The following is a 20768-nucleotide window of genomic DNA, read 5'->3' as shown; positions in this document are numbered from 1 at the left end:
TGCATGTCACTTGTTGCTAGTATACCTCAGCTATCGTGTTCCTGTTTGGTGCCATGGTCACAATCAGCACACATTTCAAAGAAAGAACCTAGCATTGAGATATAGAAATCATTGTGTCATATTATCATATCATTAAATACATGTCTGACTGATTCTGTCTTTAAAGTTTTACTTGGAACTTTCTTCTCTTATCTCTGCATAGTGCATAGTGTCTGATGTCTTAGAAAAAGTTGCTTTATGGATCTTGAGAGTTATTTGGTTCATGCTTCTGTGAGCAAAACTTTAAGTAAGGAAACTTCAAACTTCAAGGATCTATGTTACTGAGGAATTGACAGTTTTCTCAGTAACAAAAGTTGAATCAATAGCTCCTGCCTCAAAATACCTAGTGCCAAGCACAGACTAGATTATATGCCCAAAATAAAGTAATGTTCATGTGCTTCAGGAATGTTTCTGCAATAACCATGCAGGTACAGTTATGGTATCCAGTTTGATTAATAAAGTTGAATTCTGAACATAGTTGTAATTTATTCATTTACTACAACAATGTTCATCTGCTGCCTCTTCTTGGACCCAGATCAACATGCAACACGAGAAGGTTAAATATTCTTGTTCATCAAAGGGAAGAAGCTAAAAAACTAAGTATAGCAAACTGACTTGAGCAAAATAAATGCATAGAAAAGGCATGCATGATGCACAGATGGCCATCATATTAATTGGTTTTAATTAAACAGAGTAATGTGCATTTACTTCTACACTTAATAATCTTTAGATATTTTAAAATAAAAAGAAGCTTATGAGCAGCTAGTGTTGTCATTGCTAGGGTCATGGTCAGAGTGTTGTATTGAAAAGCCAAACACTCAATTACATTGTGAAACACCCTAATGTGGACTGCATGAATCGGAATATGCCAGGTATGTTAAATGTTATATAATTTGTAAGTCAAGAGAGAGAGTATGTTCCAGAAATGAGTAGATCAATTTGAAATGTACCTGATCAGTTTCATCTAAGAATGTTGTTAACTCATCCAAAAGTAGCACCCTGCTTGCTTCTACCAGTGCACCCGCAATAGCAACCCTTTGCTTCTGACCACCACTTAGAGTTTGGACTGGTCTCTGCAGATAGAAATAATTCATGGTTACTAAGAATATCAGCCTTCAAATATATAATGTATAATCCAGCAACTCTCAACAAAACCATAAGAGAACTGTAATCCATACTTGTATGTATTCTACCATTCCTACTGCCTCTAAAGCGTTGGTCACTCTAATTCTGACTTCACCATCACTAAGATTGAATTGTCCAAGACCAAACGCAACATCGGCTTCTACTGTTGGCATTACAACCTGCTCAGAGTACCACATATAAATTTTGTCTTCAGTATTTAAACACATCATAGATGCAAATATTAATATTAATGACAATGTTCTAAGTTTCTAACTTCAGCACACCACCAAAAGCAGTCAATGAGTCCCAAAAGTAGTATATAAGATGCAAGCATTATGGGACTACCAAAAGGTTGAAACCTTTTGGGTCTAAGATAGTACTTCTAACCTCATCAAACAACGCAACAAAAGTAATCTTGAGAAAGTATATATTAATATGGCAGAAAACTCATGCTTCTAAGGTGACAGAAAACTAGTTTTGACAGGTAATTAATGCTTCTACGGTGATGCAAAACTAGTTCTCACAGGGCCTAGAGCACATAGTGTACTGTGGGGAGACAAACTCACATTACTCCATTCGCATTCATTTATGAAAGCAGCATAGTAATATAAACACAAACTTAGATCTATAAACACTGCAAAGGCCTTTGATTCCCATTGTCTATACTTGTTATTATGTTAATATCAGGATCTGTGTCTAGGCAGATGCCAGGATGTAATGTCCCCTTTTGGTATATACCTAATTTTACCAAAAAGAAAAAAAAATTCCAAAATACAATTTATTTACAAGAGTATTGTTTCACTAAATTACACAATAGCAATTGAATTCAGGAGAAAAATAATTGATCATTGAACAAAATGATAATGAAGATTCCTTTTGTGAACATGCACACTATAGCCTCAACCATATTAGAAATTTTAGGGAAAAAAATCATAGGCTGCCGAGAGATTATTCTCCACAATAAAGCTCAAGGGCATTGAGCAAGCAACCAACTAAAAGTGACCCCTTGGCCCACAAGAAACCAATCCTACAAGCAACCCATTCTATGGGCATCTGCTCATTTGACAGGACCCTTCCCCTACATCTCCCTATAGTGTTTCCTTGTCAGTGGCTAACATGATTGCCCTAAAATTCTATGGGCAATAAGGATGGAAAGGAATGATGAAAATCAAATGAATAATTACAAGACTTGTAATTCTTGTTAGGAGGCCTGGAGTTGATATCCCTCAGCCAAGCTCAAGAGCACGAAACATCCCTCAGAGACAATGTGACACCTTGGCCCACAAGCAACCAACTCAATGGGTGTCTACTTCATTGAGGGGACTCATACTCCTGCATCTCCCTAACAGTTTCATAAACAAATAGTAAATACAATGACATTGCATACCAATCACTTTCCTTAATATTTTAGATTAATGCAATTTTTCTGAGTTCTATTTATATGAGTTGGGCATTCGATTATTATTGAATGATTGATATTTGTATAATTGATTGATTGATTGATTGAATGAATGAATTGCTTTGATTGTATGATTTGATGTATTGGTGACCCAATACCTTACGACGAACAACTACATTTAAAGCAGGGCAAGTAGCCATGTCCATTTGCCAACTACCCCTTACATAGGAATCTTGGGTTTAGATGGGGAGACTAGAGGAATCTTAGTATCTTCACCACATCGCACACAGTTAAAGGGTTGTCCAATATGAAGCCTATTTAGTCTATCACTTGTGAGAATTGTCTTCTTAATTGCCAATAATGCAAAATATCCAGCCTTGGACATTACCGAACTGTTCCAGCAAAATGTATATGCACGATGAGGACTCACGTTGTCAAATTGTTGGATTGCTCTATACACCTCCTTGATCAAATATTTACCATCTTTAGTAGGGGCCCATCTCAACAAATCATCCTTTGCTGAAAAAAATACTTTCCTATCTACAAATACTTCATGTAACTTAGCCCTTTGTTGATCATTTAATGGTAGTTCTACAGGATCCTTCCATACCACCCTACTTGAGATGAGTTCCACGACAGAGACATAATGAATTAACTTCCTGCCCTAACCCTCAGTAGCTATGTTTATAATGTCCTAAAAATTAGGTAGATTAGCTAAAGGGGGCTTTCATTCCATGAGTTTGTTGATCCCAACCGGTACTCAGAGGGGGGATGAATCTGCACACTCACTACTACAAAATCTACCAGTTAATGCAGCTAGCCTTAACACACTTTGTTACTATCACCTTAACTGTTAAGGAAATGATAAAGACTATGCAATAAAACCAAACAATATCACACACAGATGCATATATTAATGACATATTTTTATGTGGAAACCCTCAGTTTGAGGGTAAAACTACAAAGAGAGTAATATACCCACTAGCCTTTCCTTGCAAGTAAAAGGGTGTCTTGTAAAAGGCTTACATCTATTTCTTCTGAGAACGCCTCTTGTTAAGAATGCCTATAACCTACAAAAATTACAATAGCCTATTACCGCTACCTTATTAGTGGATTTCAATCTCTTTCTAAGAGATAACTTGTTAGAGGATTTCAAAGACTCATTACAAGTCTGTCATGTTAAAGGCTTACAATAGTTGCGATGGATAGAAAGAAAACTAAAGCTTAGATCTAATTATTTGGCACACCTTGCCTAATAGATCCTCTGTGAAAATGCCTTGAAGATTCTTTGATCTTCTTCCTCAATTCTGGCTTGATGAACTTCCTCTACTCACTACCTCTTCCTTCTTCTCATGCTCTTCATGTCTATCATTTGTTGCACTCTCTTCACAATTGTCCATGTCTGCTTTTACAGATCTCCATTCAACATAGTTTCAGCAACAACGACGACTTTGGCTTCCTCTCTCAACAACAATCCTCTCTCTTTTAGCCAACCAACCTACAAAATGAAGTCCAAGTGATCTTTAAATCACGTTCATTATTCACAGATGGACACCCTAACATTTATCCCACTCGAATTGCATATTTAAAATTTGAATTGCATAATGAGCATTGGCACAAGATACCCATGACTACCTATCTGTCGAAGTCTATGCCCATAGATCAGCCTGTCCATCTCCAAGTCTACATCTAGACCTGAAACTTTGCATGCTTTACCAACACTTCGTCATTTATCTTGGTGTGCATGTCGAGTCGCTATTAAATTCTCTTTTGTATCATCACATCAATAGTGACTGGGCAGCAACCATCAAACTTCCATGTCTTCCTTCATTCTTCTATCATGACTGATATGTCAGTCTTCAGGTGGTTGCACTTGCAACACTTCATTACTTCTTGTTAACCAGTTCTCAATCAATGACAACACTTCCTACTTAATACTTGAGTTCTCTTCTCATCAATTTACTCGGTCAATGTAGCTTAGTCCAACAATATCCTCCTTTGCAATTGATGGCAAAACCTTTAGGCTAACCTGTTGTCGTGTTGCATGTATGTAGCCTTAGACTTTACTCCCCCTTTCTAATTGCTTTCTTTTATTCATCTCATTTGTTATCTTCTTCTCTTGTCATATCCCCTGTCTTTTTGCATTTTCTTCTTCCCATATCTTATTGTCTTCTCCCCATGTGCTTTGACATCTTCTCCTTCTTTACTTCTCCCCTTATTTGTTCTAGTATGTCTCTATTGGTTTCTTTTCTTTTCTTTTCTTTATCTAGTACTTATCTCTTGGTTTCTTTTCTTTTCTTTTCTTTGTCTAGTACTTCTCTCTTGGTTTCTTTTATTTTCTTTGTCTTCTCCCGCTTTTGTCATCAATGACAATGGGTAGTGGTGAGGTACTGGTGAGTTCTTTCTTTTGGGTACATTCTACCCCTGTGATGTTTTTCTATATTATGCAATCTTGTCTGCCTTTCTACAACATTGCAAAAATATCCTTGTATCTTTCTCATGTTGTGTTTAGTAGTCTCCTATGACTCTTTCGTATGATTGAAAACTAATACCACACTCCTAAGATCTGTCATTTGCCTGTAGATTACATTTTTCATTTCTACTAAGGGCATGGCTATATAAATATCCGTTGCCTTGATATGTTCATTGATGACTCTTGTCATTATAGTTAAGAAACATTGAACCTTCAACAGTCGGATAGCTCTCTTCTCTTCTTGTGCTCGCAATTGATGCATCAGATACATTGTATCTTGTATTTTCGTGATGTGATCTGCAGCTGATCCAGAGAATGGATCATAAGCCTGAGCAGCTTCATCATGTTGTTGATGAACCTTTGTTCTTTTGTGCTCTAGATCACTTGTTAAGGTGTGTGATGTTACTGATTTTTGAAATACCGGGGTTATTTCTTTCAATGCTTCAAACAACTCATCCTCAAGTGTTGTTAGTTCCCCATTCTTCTCTCAAATGGATTTCTTCTCCTCTTCAAGAGGTCTTACTGGAACCTGTTGTTCCACTAGCACTAGGAACTTGCCTACCATTTCATGGAGATGACCTATGACATCTTTCATCTGGCTAATCAGATCATCATCCTCATTGTAGGATGTCCCTTCCACAAGTCCTTTCAATATATCACGAGCATCTACCAATGTGGTGACTTGCTCATATCTTTTGCAATTTTGCTTCAACTGTTTGTATCTCTCTGTGAGTAGAGTATATTTATTCAGTTCTTTTAAGTTCATCTCTCAAACTCTCTTGCTCATTTCATTGACTTTGTCTCCAAGTTCTTCCATCTTGGCAACTTTAGCTAAGTCAGTGTCAAAGAGTGTACCCTCATCTTTCGATGTTGTGGACTTTGCCTATTCAAAGGATTCTTCCTTCCCTTTGCTCTTCTTCTTGCTAATGAATTCCTTTGAATCTCTTTTCCTCTTTGCCCTTTTTTGGCTTCTTGACACTCCTCTCTCCCTTGAATAGTGTTGATGACAGCTCCACTATTGGTATCTCTTGCAGTTGAGTGGACGAAAAAGTCTCCTGCCTTTCCATCTATGTTGTCTTCCTTACTTGATCTTCTTCTGCATCACCATGTATTTTCATTGCAGGTAATTGAAAGTGTTACATCCCAAAATTTTGACATATTTAAGCTTATTATAGCCATCAAGTTGAATAGATAAAAACTAATGTTTTTTTTTCCTGTTCATGTGAAAAGAGTAGTTATATGTAACTGTTGTTTCATATGAAATTGGTTGTTATCAATTATTATGTATAACAGTTTAATAATGATAGTAGTTAACCATTCTTGTCATATGTTGACAATGGTAGTTAGCAGTTGCTTGCTTTTGGAATGATGGTTATTAACTAATTTCTTTACTATTATCTATGTTATATGTTGATATGGATTTATCATGGGAACTTGTTATTATTGTGGAAAATGTTGCACAGGTGGTTGCAGGAGCAGACAAAGGAGAGAAGCATTGCTTAATGGGATCTACGGAATGGGGCACTACCTTAGTCCATTTATTCAATTGACATGTATGACCTCTAGCTATCTTGGTAAGGACCTAGCAACTGCATAACAGGGTACATTCATTGGACATGCATGAGCTATTGGACAATCAATAAAACATTAAACATTTTAACATAATCAAAATACATACCATTAATGATTTATGTTGACTTCCTCGTCACTTCAAAATTTTATATATATGTGTGTGTGTGTGTGTGTGTGTGCACATAAGTATAAGAGTATGGTGCCACCATAGTATCAGATTATACAAGCTCATCCCTATTAATATACGTATACATAATATGCGTATACCTTGAGAGGATATGAAAATAAAATAATCTCCCAAGCATATATGTATTTAGATATGTGTATCCTTGTAATGACCCTTACTAATAGGATCACTAAAACAACCCTTACTAATAGGATCACTAAAACACTGATTCTTTGTACAATTGAATTTCGTCAAACACTTGGCATGTAATTTGAACTGTACAGTTGAGTTAAACGACTGAATATGTACTAAGCAATCCGTCAAACACTTGGTAAGCAATCAACTATACTGCTGGTAGTAAATAACTGATCGTAGATATTGTTAAGCAACAAATCCAGGCAACACAATAGTGCCAATATGAATATATTCCAATATAGACTTCCTTACACACAATTGCAATTTCAGAATTTACAAATAGTCCAATACTCAGAAAACTACTACAGATTATGCAATGCAAGGATGTCCTTATTGATTGGACTGATCATAAATGTCTTGTCACACGCAATTTACTTCAACTTAGGATACAATGTTTCATATAGCTGTATACAACAGTGACTGAACTGCAATTTATGCATTGACTGTTAACGCATCTATTCAAACCCTTAGTACAATCATGACACAATAATCATCTAGCTATTACAACCGAATAGGGAAAGAACCTGATATAATGAAGATGATATTGATTGATCGCTGATGCTGTAATAATCAAACTGCAACCACGATCTGTCCTGTCACCGGCAGCTGTACAATCTGCAGCCATACCTGTACGGACTGTACGGCACCTAGCATAAATTGTTGCGGGGCAGTAACTAGCCGAAAATAGAAAGAATGGAGGCGCCTAGGGTCGAGGAATATCCTCCCCAAAACAGAAAATCAGACTCCCCACTGGTTGTTAGATATGAGCAAATATGTGTGTCTCAGTTGTATAACAGGCCCTGTCAAAAACTCCTCAAAAATGCACCGACTTGCCTCCAAGGCTCAGCCAAAATGATTCCCCTTGATGAGTAGATGAAAAAAAAAGTCTCCTAGCAACAAAAACCTCAAACCCTCAATCAAGTCTCTATCCAAAACTGAATACACCAATGAAACTCAACATGAAATGGCTGATTACCACTTCCAATGTGCAACCCTTCAGAAGGTCTTTCACTTCCTCAGTTATGCAATCTCTTGAGAGGTATCGTTCTCAAGGATTATGCTGAATATTTGGCTACAAATGCTCATAGAGAAAAGGTAGTACAATCATCAATTCAAGTATATGCAAATGAGAGGCCAAGCCCTCTATTTATTCACTTTTCTAAGAAGTTACTAAGAACTTCTAGAAGCATCCATTATAAAATTCCATTATAATGCACTTTTATAATTAAATAATTTTATAAAATAAAAAGTGCAACTCAACTTAGAATTATAACATGTGGGCACCATATAAGAAGTAATGATAAAATATAAATAAAATAATATCTCCAAGAGCATAATAAGCCATCAAATCCCCAAATAAATGCCAGAATGACTCTCTCCTCACAACCACCAGTCTACGAGAGTCCGTGATAGACTGATCCAGCACGCAAAACAATGTTAGCCAAAACGGGGACATTACAATCCTAATAGTTATAACCTTGGACAAGATAACAATATGATGTCACTATTCGAATATATATATATTTGATTAGGAGACCTTCAAATTCTTTCCTCAAATATAAATCTCTATTAGAGACGAGGAGTGCACTTGGCATCATCTTTTAAAAAATTGGTGAACCAAGAAGCAGGTTATCTTTTCTATAACTGATACCAAGAGCCACGGCTTCCTTTAAACCTTCTTCATTATTTCGTATGTTTATATGTTTGAACATATGTTGGAGAGCAAGCACCCCAGATTACTTTTGTTCCCTCTTCTTATTTCTTTCCTTTTCCCTTCGATTGATATTGAAGTAGAACCGAGCTTCTATTTCTAATATTTGTATAGTATTCGAACCTAAATTCCGTATTTGAGAAGCCGACTTTGAGAGCTGGCCATTCAGAGTTAAGAAAAGATCCATTTTCTTCCATTGATCAGGTTATGTGATCAGTTCTCCTAAACTTATTTTGATATATGTATTGCATTCAAAAGTATAGATGCAAGAATAGCTTCCGGGATTTCCAAATAATGATGCTCGGCCTTGATGTAATTTAAGTCTATCGGACAGTACATTCGATCAAGCACACCAAGTTTTTTCACCATGTTAAGACTAAACCACATACACATTTTTGTACTATGTTTTCCTCTTTGATTAAGCTGGTCTTTCAAATTTGAGTTATATCCTTTGAAGTTTCTTGAAGTCTTTAAGAACTGTATTGTATCAATATTGATATATATATATATATATATATATATATATAATTCCAACAGCTGAGTTTCAGCAAATGAATTGATATCTTCTATGATTGGACACCTAGGACTCACTCGACTAGATGGCCGGAAAGAGGGTGAAGAGGTGGGAGAAAGTTTTGCAAGAACAAGAAAACAAAATCAGATTTGATACAACAAATTTATTACTTTTAGAGAATCATTTAATAGCTCACGCATGTCCATTTTATTTACCCTGTTGTCAAGTCGAGCGGTGGTGATCAAGTATTAGAAACCCATCCAAAAACCTTGGCCAAGGTTGTTAAAAGCATGTTTGCCTTCTACAGATCACAAGATGTCGGTGGTGCCAGATAATCAGACATGTCCATCTATTACTTAGCGGACATTCTAAACACCGATATTGCTCAGATGGCTGGATTAATAGTGCCCCAAGCCTAGACCCGAGGTAGGGAGGACCTTTCTTATCAAAAGATTGTGTGGGGATTGATATGCTCTGCCGTTGAGAGGTTAAGTCTAAGTTAATGCTTCTCCTCTTATCCGAAAGCCAAGGCTTGCACAACCAGTTCAAGGCTCTCCAGTTAGCTTTTGTATGTTCTTTCTCTATCCTTTGCTATGCATTTACTTTCTCTTGTGTATATCAAATATCATAGTATGAATAGTAATTATTTAAGATGATAGAAAACAGTTATTCCAGTTGGTAGTTATTTCAGTTGAATGTTAATTTAGTTAATATCCCATGAAATGGAATTAAAGACGTTATATTTCGGTAGTTTAGTTGAAGTATTACTTTCATATCTACTTGAAATCAGATTTTAGCTCTAATCTTTTTAGTTAAGAAAACTTGTTTGTTACAAAGAGTCACCCAATTCATCACCTATATCTTTCTCCTCTATTGCTCCTCCCTTCTCTCCTAGTTCGGTTACTTCATCATGACCGGTTGCATCTTGTCCTTGTTCTCCCTCCTTGGTCACATCGATGATACTAGGATGTTCTTCTGATGTTTATGTATAGTCCTTTTGTTTCTCTTATGTTGCCAATGGTGTTGTTGAGCTCTGTTGCATCTCTCCCCTCTCCTTAGCTTCCTTGTTTAGGTCTTGGCTTATTTGTGTGTTTTGCACGACCTAGGCAGCAGATTATTCTATTGTCTTCTTCTTTGAACTTTTGGGACCTATTGTCCTAGATTGCTCTTTTCCCTTTTGTTTAACTTTTGTCTCCAATCCTTGGCCTTCCCTTTTCTTGAGGGTTGCTTTCTCTTGTTCATACAATTGAGACCAAAATTTATTTGTGTTTGCAAAGGCATCTTTCTTCAAGCTTGTAGTTATTAATGCTACATTTTCTGGGTCATTGGTGTTCTGCCTGCATGATTCTACAAGGTCGATAAACTCCTTACTGAGATCGGGTCTAAGATTTGCTAGCGCTCCATCTAGGATTTTCTTCCATTCTATTAGGGCTCTAGACCATATTTCCTTCATTGTCTCAAACAATTCACTTGGAACTTGTGACTCTATCATAGCTAGTGTTCGATTGAATGCTCTTAGGCTTATAAATACAGCTATACAATTTTATTTTTATTTGGCTTGGTAAATTTTAAAAATTTGTCTCTAAGTGTATTATAATTCCCATTATTTTCAATATCATCGATAATATTTTGAAAGGTAAGTTTCTTACCTTCCTTTGTGGACTTGGGACTTTTTGTCTCTATATCTTCTTGTTCTTCTTCCTCTAGCTGGCAAGGAGGTTTCCTCTTTCTTTTTTCTATGGTTTTCCTCTTAAACATTTCCACTGTTGGAGGCTTGGAGATTGTTGATTTCCTTTTGCTTGTTGTTTCTTCTTCTCCTTCAGATTCAGGTTCAAGTGAGGAGTCCCCTTTGGTCTCCACTTGTGAACTCTCTTCACTTTCTTGAGTTGTCTTTTCTCTAGCCTATTGTACAGGTTGTCTTGTTCCTTCTTCTTCCATTTCTTCTCCTTGAAGACTTCTTCTTGTTGCCCCATTAACTCTTTCCTTTTCCCTTCGATCGTGTCAAACCTTTGTTGATCTTTATCAACAGGTTTTTCCAGCAATTGTTTGATGAGATTTTTTAGTGGGTCCTCTTCAATCTCATAAGGGAAATCAGTCAACCAGTGGGTGATGCAGAGCCACACCTTGGAAAGCTTAGGAGGAATACTCACTCAACTGAGTTACTTCAAGGGGCACGACATCAATCAGCCGGGATCGAACTCGAACCAAACTCAAGATTGAATTAATCAGAATATATAAATCTCCATAGTTTATCTTCACCCGCACACCAAGATCTTTAACCCGGAATGTCCTCAAAGAAAATATATTTGCACTTTGAAAAGAGAGACCAAGATCGAATTGCTGCCAAACTCCATAGTCGATTATCTATATCCTTTCTAAGGCAAAAACTGAAACTTTCTCTATTACCCAAATTCAAATGAATCTCTTACATAGCCAACCGGCTTATTTAAAACTAACTCTCATTTTCTAATAAAAGGATGAGAAACGTTTTTTTTTTCGTCTTCTATCCAAGAAAAGGATAAGAATCCGAAAACCGCCTACTACCTATTATTGGAATTTGACAATCATGCAGTAGGCCACATGTTTTTCCGTCTTCCATCCAAGAAAAGGATAAGAATCCGAAACTGCCTACTACCTATTATTGGAATCTGACAATCATGCAGTAGGCCACATGTTTTTCCGTCTTCCATCCAAGAAAAGGATAAGAATCCGAAACTGCCTACTACCTATTATTGGAATCTGACAATCATTAAAACTATTCTAATTTAAAGAATCTACACCCGGTCCTAGGTGGCTATATCTGGAGAGCTCATCGAACTGCTACTCTAGGTATGCCACCACATGTAGGACGTTTATTGAAAACATTAAATTTAAAATACACAAAACATAAACCTTTCTTATTCTATTTCCTGCTCTGCTACTGCAGCATACTCCCGTGTAGAAAAAATCTCAAGTCCACTTGAGATGAGATCGTGAACTAATGAACCATGTTTGCTAATTTGTTGCTCATCCATCCAAATAGCCTCTGTCACTGGTTTGTTCTTCCATTTGACTAGATATTGAGTGTATTGTCGTCTGCGAGTTTTCTTTATTTTTGTATCTAGGATTTTCTCCAACTGAGGTGGTGCTAGTTTAGGTAGTTGTTGTAGATCTTCTGTTACTGAATCTTCATGTACGGCTTGTGTTTCAGAACCTCTATATTGTGTGAGATCACAAACATTGAATATGGGTGAAATACCAATGTTTGTAGGTAACTGAATTTTGTAAGCATTATGTCCATATTTTTCCAGAATTTGACAAGGGCCAACTTTCTTAGGTAGTAACTTTGTATTCTTCCTTTGAGGTAACCTCTCTTTCTTCAGATATGCCCATACTAAATCACCAACTTCGAATTGTACTTCTCTTCTTTTCTGATCAGCAACTTCTTTGTACTTTTGATTTGAATTCTGTAGCTGCAACTTGACTTGATCTTGGACCTCTTTAATAGCTTCAGCATGTGAACTACTTGGAAAAGTATTTGGAAGTTCCCTCAGCTCGAGAATTCCTCTTGGATGTGTACCATACACAATTTGAAATGGAGATTTCCCTGTACTTCTGTTCACTGTATCATTGTATGAGAATTCAGCTTGAGCAAGTATGGAATCCCACTTTTCTCCATGTTGTTTTGTAAGGCATCTCAATAGATTTCCCAAAGATCTGTTGACAACTTCTGTTTGGCCATCGGTCTGTGGATGATATGCAGATGAAAATGATAAATTTGTGCCCAATTTCTTCCAAAGAGTCCTCCAAAAATGACCCACAAATCTGCCATCTCTGTCTGAAACAATATTTAGTGGTAGTCCATGAATTCGCACTATCTCCTTGAAAAATAAATCTGCAATGTATGATGCATCTTTGGTGGATTTACATGGTAAGAAATGTGACATTTTACTGAACCTATCCACAACAACAAAAATGCTATCATACCCCTTCTGAGTTCTTGGTAATCCCATACCAAAATCCATACTAATACTTTCCCATGGTCGTGAAGGAATAGGTAAGGGCTGATACAATCCTGCATTGGTACTTTTACCTTTACCTTTTTGACAAATGGTGCATTCTTCCACAAGCTTCCGCACATCCTTTTGTAACTTTGGCCAAAAATAGTGTCTACGAACCAACTCTACAGTCTTATCCAGTCCAAAATGACTAGATAATGCCCCACTATGTTTCTCCTGTATGATATTATCTCTCATTGAACACTTTGGGATGCAAAGTTGTCCTCCTTTGAACAATAATCCTTCTTGAACCAGAAAATCAGAATATTCCCTATTGTACCTTTCATCCAGATTAATACATGCCTGATAAATGTCTTTGAAATCAGCATCATCAACATACATACCTTTCAGATTTGAAATACCTGTAGTTTCCAACTGAATTTGTGACGTAGTCAAAGTTCTCCTGCTTAATGCATCAGCAACCTTATTTGTTACTCCCTTCTTGTGCTTGATAGAAAATGTGAATGCTTGTAATGTCTCCACCCATTTCATGTACCTATGATTCAATTTCTCTTGACTGTTTATGAAACTAAGTGCCTGGTTATCTGTGTATACAATGAATTCCTTGGGTAGCAAATAGTGCCTCCATTTCTTCAGGGATTGAACAAGTGCATACATTTCCAAATCGTATGATGAATATCTCTGTTTGGCTTCATTGAGCTTCTCGCTGAAAAAGGCTACTGGTCTGTGCTCTTGACTAAGAACACCTCCTATGGCTATGTTGCTTGCATCACATTCTATCTGAAAGACTTTATTGAAATCAGGAAATGCCAGGACTGGTTGTCGGGCCACTTTTTGCTTAAGAAGTTCAAAGGCTTTATTGGCTTCTTCTGTCCAAACAAATTTACACTTTTGGCCTCCTTTTATGGTGTTCAAAATAGGTGCACAAATCAAGCTGAAATTTCTGATAAACTTTCTGTAGAAAGTGGCTAAACCATAAAAACTTCTAACTGCTGCAATAGTTCTGGGAGTTGGCCAAGAAAGAATTGCACTTACCTTATCTTGATCCATCTTGAGTGTTCCTTTGAGATCACAAAGCCAAGGTATGTCAGTTCCTCTCGCATAAAACTACACTTCTCAATATTGATCATTAGCTTTTCCTCTTGTAACCTTCTCAACACCAAATCTATGTGTTTCAGATGCTCCTCTTTTGTTTCGCTGAAAACCAAAATGTCATCTAGATATACTATCACAAACTTCCCTGTAAAATCCTTGAAAACTTCATTCATAAGCCTCATAAACGTACTAGGAGCATTAGACAATCCAAATGGCATTACCTTCCATTCATACAATCCCTCATTTGTCTTAAATGCTGTTTTCCATTCATCTCCTAGCCTAATTCTTATCTAATGATACCCGCTTTTCAAATCAATCTTTGAAAAATATCTTGCTTTCCCTAAACAATCCAGTAAATCTTCTATTCTAGGCATTGGAAATCTGTACCTTATAGTGATCTTGTTTAGTGCTCTTGAATCTGTGCATAATCTCCATGTTCCTTCTTTCTTTGGTGCTAGGACTGCAGGTACTGCGCATGGGCTTAGACTTTTACCAATCAAACCAGTCTCGAGCAATTCTCCAATTTGTCTTGCCATTTCTTCATTTTGTTGTGGTGTTAGTTTATATGCCGCCCTGTTGGGTAATGTTGATCCTGGTATGAGATCAATGCAATGACTGATTTCTCGCACTGGTGGGAGACTTTTTGGTACTCCATCAGCTATAATTTCTTTGTACTTGTCCAGAATTGGTTCCACTTCGTCAGGTACCTTTTCCTTGTTCTTTTCTATCACTTCCACCTTCAAGTTTGAAGACTCCATCTCTGAATTTTCTTCCTCAGTCTGATTTTCAGCATCATTCTGCAATTGGTCCTTGAGTACAGGAATCAGTGCAAAGAGTGGGCTCTTCTTTTCTTTCACTTCTTTCAAGAATTCTTTCTTACCCATCACCATAACTTTGGCTTCTGCGGCTTTTGCTTCTTCTTGACTTGGCTCAACTAAAGGTATCAGTTCAATGACCTTTCCATTCTTTGTAATGGTATATGTATTCTTCACTCCATCATGATGTGCCTTGAGATCATATTGCCAGGGTCTGCCAAAAAGTAAATGGCATGCATCCATGTTAACAATATCAAACAATAATCTGTCCTTATAGGCTCCAATCTGAAATTCCACCCAAGCTTGCTCTTCTACTATAGTATGTTGCCCTTTATTTAACCAAGATATTCTGTAAGGATACGGGTGTTGTATTCTTGGTAGCTTCAACTTTTCCACCATTTCAAGAGACACAAAATTTTCTATAGAACCAGAGTCTACTAGTACCTTGCAAACTTTTCCTCCAAATTTACAGGTAGTTCTAAAAATGGACTTCCTTTGTGGTGGTTCTTCTCTGACAGGCCTTTTCAACAGTGTTCTTCTCATCATAAGTGCTTCCCCTTTTTCTGGATAACCATGGTTGTCTGAATCTTCTTGTAAATCCGCTTCTTGTGTCAGATGTATTCTTCTTTCGCCATGAGTACTAGAGCTTGCTTTTGCTGGACATTTGTGTGCCATATGACCTTCCTGATTACAGTTGTAACATCTTATTGGTCCATTCATCCTTCCTGGTGATCTTCCTCTGAAATTTGGCCTTCTACCTCTGAAACTTCCTCTGAAATTATCAAACTTATTAACTTCATTATGCATCTCCATTTATGGCTGAAAATTTGGACTCCTTCCTGCAAATGTACCTCTTCCTCTGAATGGTTGTCTTCCTCTGCCTCTGTTATTATTTTCTTGTCTCCTTTTGATTTTCTCTTCCACCTTCAAAGCCAGTTGATAGCATTTAGCTACCGTGTTAGGACTTAGCAACTGCAACTCTTCTTGTATGTTCATCCTCAAACCATTTAGGTATCTTGCTACCTTGATACTCTCAGGTTCTGCAAATTTTGACCTTAGACTTAACTTCTAAAACTCTTCTGTATAAGTACAGACATCTATATCCCTTTGTCTGAGATTCTGCCTCTTCTGATGCAACTGTACCTCATAGTCTTCAGGGAGATACGTCTCTCTTATCATTGACACCATCTTCTTCCACGAACAGATCTTCCTCTTATCTTCCTTTACCCTTTCTTCTTGCACGAAATTCCACCATGTAAGGGCTGCTCCCTTCATTCTGGATTTGGCCAATTTAACTTGCTGCGATTCTGAAACTTTCTCACATTCAAAATGATTCTCTAAGGCTTCAATCCATTCCAACACTAATTCAGCATCCATCTTTCCTGTAAACATAGGTAAATCAACGGGTTTTCCTCCCAAAGCCTTTAAAGCTTTAAAAAATGGCCTCTCGTTCTCAGCTATTCTATCTTCTTCACTGTCAGGTACATCTTCCTCTTCTTCCCTTTCTTCTTTCATTTCTTTCTTCTCAACTACACTCTGCATATATTCCAACTTACTGGCTAGTTCTGCCACTATCCCCTTCAACTCTCTATTCTCATTCTGGAGAAGTTCTTCTTGCTCCTCGACCTTCTTCGCTAACTCTGCATTGGTCACCATCTTGCTTGACCCTACTGAAGAATCTTGATCAGGGGCGTTCAACATATAACTTCACAACCTGCAACTCTCAAGCTCTGATACCAAAAATGATGCAGAGCCACACCTTGGAAAGCTCAGGAGGAATACTCACTCAACTGAGTTACTTCAAGGGGCACGACATCAATCAGTCGGGATCGAACTCGAACCAAACTCAAGATTGGATTAATCAGAATATATAAATCTCCATAGTTTATCTTCACTCGCACACCAAGATCTTTAACCCGGAATGTCCTCAAAGAAAATATATTTGCACTTTGACAAGAGAGACCAAGATCGAATTGCTGCCAAACTCCATAGTCGATTATCTATATCCTTTCTAAGGCAAGAACTGAAACTTTCTCTATTACCCAAATTCGAATGAATCTCTTACATAGCCAACCGGCTTATTTAAAACTAACTCTCCTTTTCTAATAAAAGGATGAGAAACGTTTTTTTTTTCGTCTTCTATCCAAGAAAAGGATAAGAATCCGAAAACCGCCTACTACCTATTATTGGAATCTGACAATCATGCAGTAGGCCACATGTTTTTCCGTCTTCCATCCAAGAAAAGGATAAGAATCCGAAACTGCCTACTACCTATTATTGGAATCTGACAATCATGCAGTAGGCCACATGTTTTTCCGTCTTCCATCCAAGAAAAGGATAAGAATCCGAAACTGCCTACTACCTATTATTGGAATCTGACAATCATTAAAACTATTCTAATTTAAAGAATCTACACCTGGTCCTAGGTGGCTATATCTGGAGAGCTCATCAAACTGCTACTCTAGGTATGCCACCACATGTAGGACGTTTATTGAAAACATTAAATTTAAAATACACAAAACATAAACCTTTCTTATTCTATTTCCCGCTCTGCTACTGCAGCAGTGGGTTCTTGGTTCAATTGCCTCTACCATGCACTTGTTTGTGCTTGCTATGAAGCAAATACTTCTTTTACAGTAGTTTATCAAATTAATAGGTATCCCCCTTTGCATATCTATTTGGAATTGCTTGAAATACTTCTCAAGCTTCTCAAGGGCACTACTGCCCATCCTAATGTGCACACTCACTAAGTTGTGATACTATTTCTTGACTTCCAGTGGAACTTCTTGTATCTAAGAAATTCTTCCTTGAAGTAGAAAATTATGCTTACCAGTATTGCACCAAACTTGAAAATGTGCACACCATTGTCCCTCTTGATCTTCCTCAAATTCTCCATCATCCACCCATATAACCAACCAGTTAGATTACACTAGGTTTTCTCATTTATAATCTGGTGTACTCCATACACCACTCCAGCTGGCACACTATTTGTCTAACTCGAGTGGTAGAGTCTTTGCACAATTACCCTTATTGCAAATTGCACTTTTTTATCAATAATATCCTTTAATAAACACATTTTTCCATCACGATGGCATCCAGTCATTTTGCCACTTCATCTAGTTTGTTCTTTCAAGTGGTCAATTTTGTTTCGGTTCCACTAAACCCTATCACTCTTTCAATCACATCCTTTGCGATCTTGTATAGCTTATCCAGACATATGTAATCGTCGTGCACTTGGTTGAGCACGAATCTCACTCATTCATCCTTGAAGAAATTTGGGATATCCATTGCAAGGGCTAGGGTTGTCTTTTCTAGGTCTTCGAAACCTTCTTTCTACTAATCGTTCTTATGAAACTTCTCATAGATATCTTTAATTTATGCATCTCCCAGCTCCACTATCTTTGCTTCGAGATAGTTGCCCAAGTTCTTGAGTAGTAAGACACCATTTGAAGTGAGAATAAAGCTCCAGTCATGTCTTCTCATCACCGCTTTGCAAGATTGGTTCATTAATAGGTGGATCTTCGTTTTATCCGTCGACAAGTTCTACTTCAAATAGACCATCATACTGTGCCATTATGAGTTATAGCTCTGGAATTGTTTTTTGATCTGTTACATTGATATGATTCTAAGATTTCAGATTAATTGGTAGCTTCATGCTTATATTCACACAAAGAATTGCTCTTTTGGTAGCTAGGGTTTTGCTAGAAAAAGCTCTTCAAATCTCAAGATTGCAAAAGTGACTTTTTTCGAATGACGTATCTATTTATAGATCCAGCTGAAAAGTAACGTTGAGGTCCTAACGGTAATTTTACTTCCTTACCTACCTCCACCTCTGTGCAATAAATGTCTTCTGATAGTTTATCCAACAGTCAAATGTTGGAGACAACATGTCTTCCACTTGAAGGTGCAATGCATTGGCTTTTCACTGAGTCACTAGTCATGACTTACCAATTTGAATGCGATGACCGGTGCAAGGCTTACTTTGATTGCCTAACCCCTCTTAATCTTTCCTCAGCTTAACTTGACTAGGAAGACTCACTACTTGTCGGTAAGCTTACTGCTTCTCCAAACTTTACTCCAGTATTCTCTGCCCTTTTCTTGAGCCACACTTTAGCGAAGTTCTTGCTGACTTAACATCAATGGCATTGCCTTTTCCACTGTTGTCATTGTGATATTGTTTGGATTTTTGCTAGATCCAACAATTTTGACTACATAACTTGTCTTGTGGCATTTGCAGCATACCCTACTTGTGTAGTTCCATGGTCTTGCATGGTTCCATTGACTTGTCCACCACTTGCATTGTGATGCAATGTGACCGTCATTTCCACAAGCGAAGCAAATCTATCTCCTACTCTTAGGAGAGGACTAATATGATCTAGTAGTTGATCAAGTCTTTTGCACTATAACCATACATATCACAATAATAACAATATTGTTATGCTCTTGCTCCATTTCCAAGATCCCCGAACTCATGTGCATTGTGTCCATATTGGTGGCAAATACTACAACAGTCTCTATAGGCATCATGTCTATTGGTTGCAGCTTTCCCATGTCATCACTCATTCCACTTGTGTCCTATTTTACCACAATGAAAACAAGTAGGTTTGTTCAATGACATACCTTTCTTCATTGTCCCTTTGCTCTTTGTGAACTTTGAGTCTTTTGCCATTAAAGATTCTCCTCTTTCAGTTGTATGAATCCCTTAGAATCGCAGACCAGTTGTGCTTGTTGTCTCATTTTGAGTGTTTTAACTGTTCCTCCACCTTTTGGGTGTTTTCGTTTTGTTCTATCAGCATATCACATTCTTCCTTCACTATCTTGAGTTTATCCATCAGTTGGCGAACTTGTTTCTCCATCTGCCTTACTTCCTCAGTTAGAGCATTCAGTTGTTCTGTTTTATCATGATCATACTCAAGTAGAGTATTGTTTTCTTGTGTGATATACCAGTGTTCTTCTATGAGAGCTATCTCATCTTCTTTTTCTTTCACCAGATTCTCAGCTCACTGTTTTGCTTCATGAGCTAGTATGAGTTCCTCATAGGCTTTCTCTCTTGCAAGGATGGCATTCCTGTTTTCATCTTGCGCTTCACTTAGTCTAACTGTTGCATGCTCTTGTTGCTTTTTCATATTTTTAATCCTCTTCTTTAGTTTTTAATTCTCAGTCATGAGTTCTGAGATTGCTTATTCTAATTCTTCATAACTACTTTGCTCTTCGAGCTTTCCTATCAGCACTTGGCTTTCTCCCAACCTTTTCATCAGTTTCTTCTACTTGGCTAAGGACTCTCTCAATTTGTCCTTTAAATCTTTGATAGTGTCCAGTGCTTCTTCCAGCTGTCTTCTGAGTGATGCCATTGGATCTTCCCCCAAGTTGTTAAACTTGTACTTATCAGGGTCTGCGCTCATATACCAATTGTTGGTCCCAACCAGTACTGAGAGGGGGGTTGAATCAGTGCTCTCACTACTAAAAAATCTACCGGTTGATACTGCTAGCCTTAACAAACACTTTGTTACTATCACCTTAATTGTTAAGGAAATGGTAGAGGCTATGCAATAAAACCATAAAATATCACACAGATGCATACACTAATGACACAAATATTTTTATGTGGAAACCCCTGGTGTGGGGGTAAAAACTATGTTGAGAGTAACATACCTACTAGCCTTTCC

General features: G+C 37.4%; 1 protein-coding gene across 2 annotated transcripts in view; it reads right to left on the bottom strand.

The window, feature by feature from the left end:
* The window catches only part of ABCI10 (ABC transporter family protein), a 181567-nt gene that overhangs the window by 57156 nt on the left and 103643 nt on the right, over nucleotides 1-20768 (bottom strand). For both annotated transcript variants that reach the window (XM_089805661.1, XM_089805662.1), the window contains exons 4-5: nucleotides 1218-1343; nucleotides 990-1112 (exon numbers count right to left, since the gene is read on the bottom strand). In XM_089805661.1, the coding sequence (XP_089661787.1) occupies nucleotides 990-1112; nucleotides 1218-1343 (249 nt within the window). The remainder of the gene's footprint in view (nucleotides 1-989; nucleotides 1113-1217; nucleotides 1344-20768) is intronic.

This window comes from Cupressus sempervirens, chromosome 10 (assembly GCF_028749045.1).
Source record: "Cupressus sempervirens isolate cs-2001-9-10 chromosome 10, ASM2874904v1, whole genome shotgun sequence".
Classification (NCBI taxonomy): Eukaryota; Viridiplantae; Streptophyta; class Pinopsida; order Cupressales; family Cupressaceae; genus Cupressus; species Cupressus sempervirens.
This window is presented reverse-complemented; position numbering and strand designations above follow the sequence as displayed.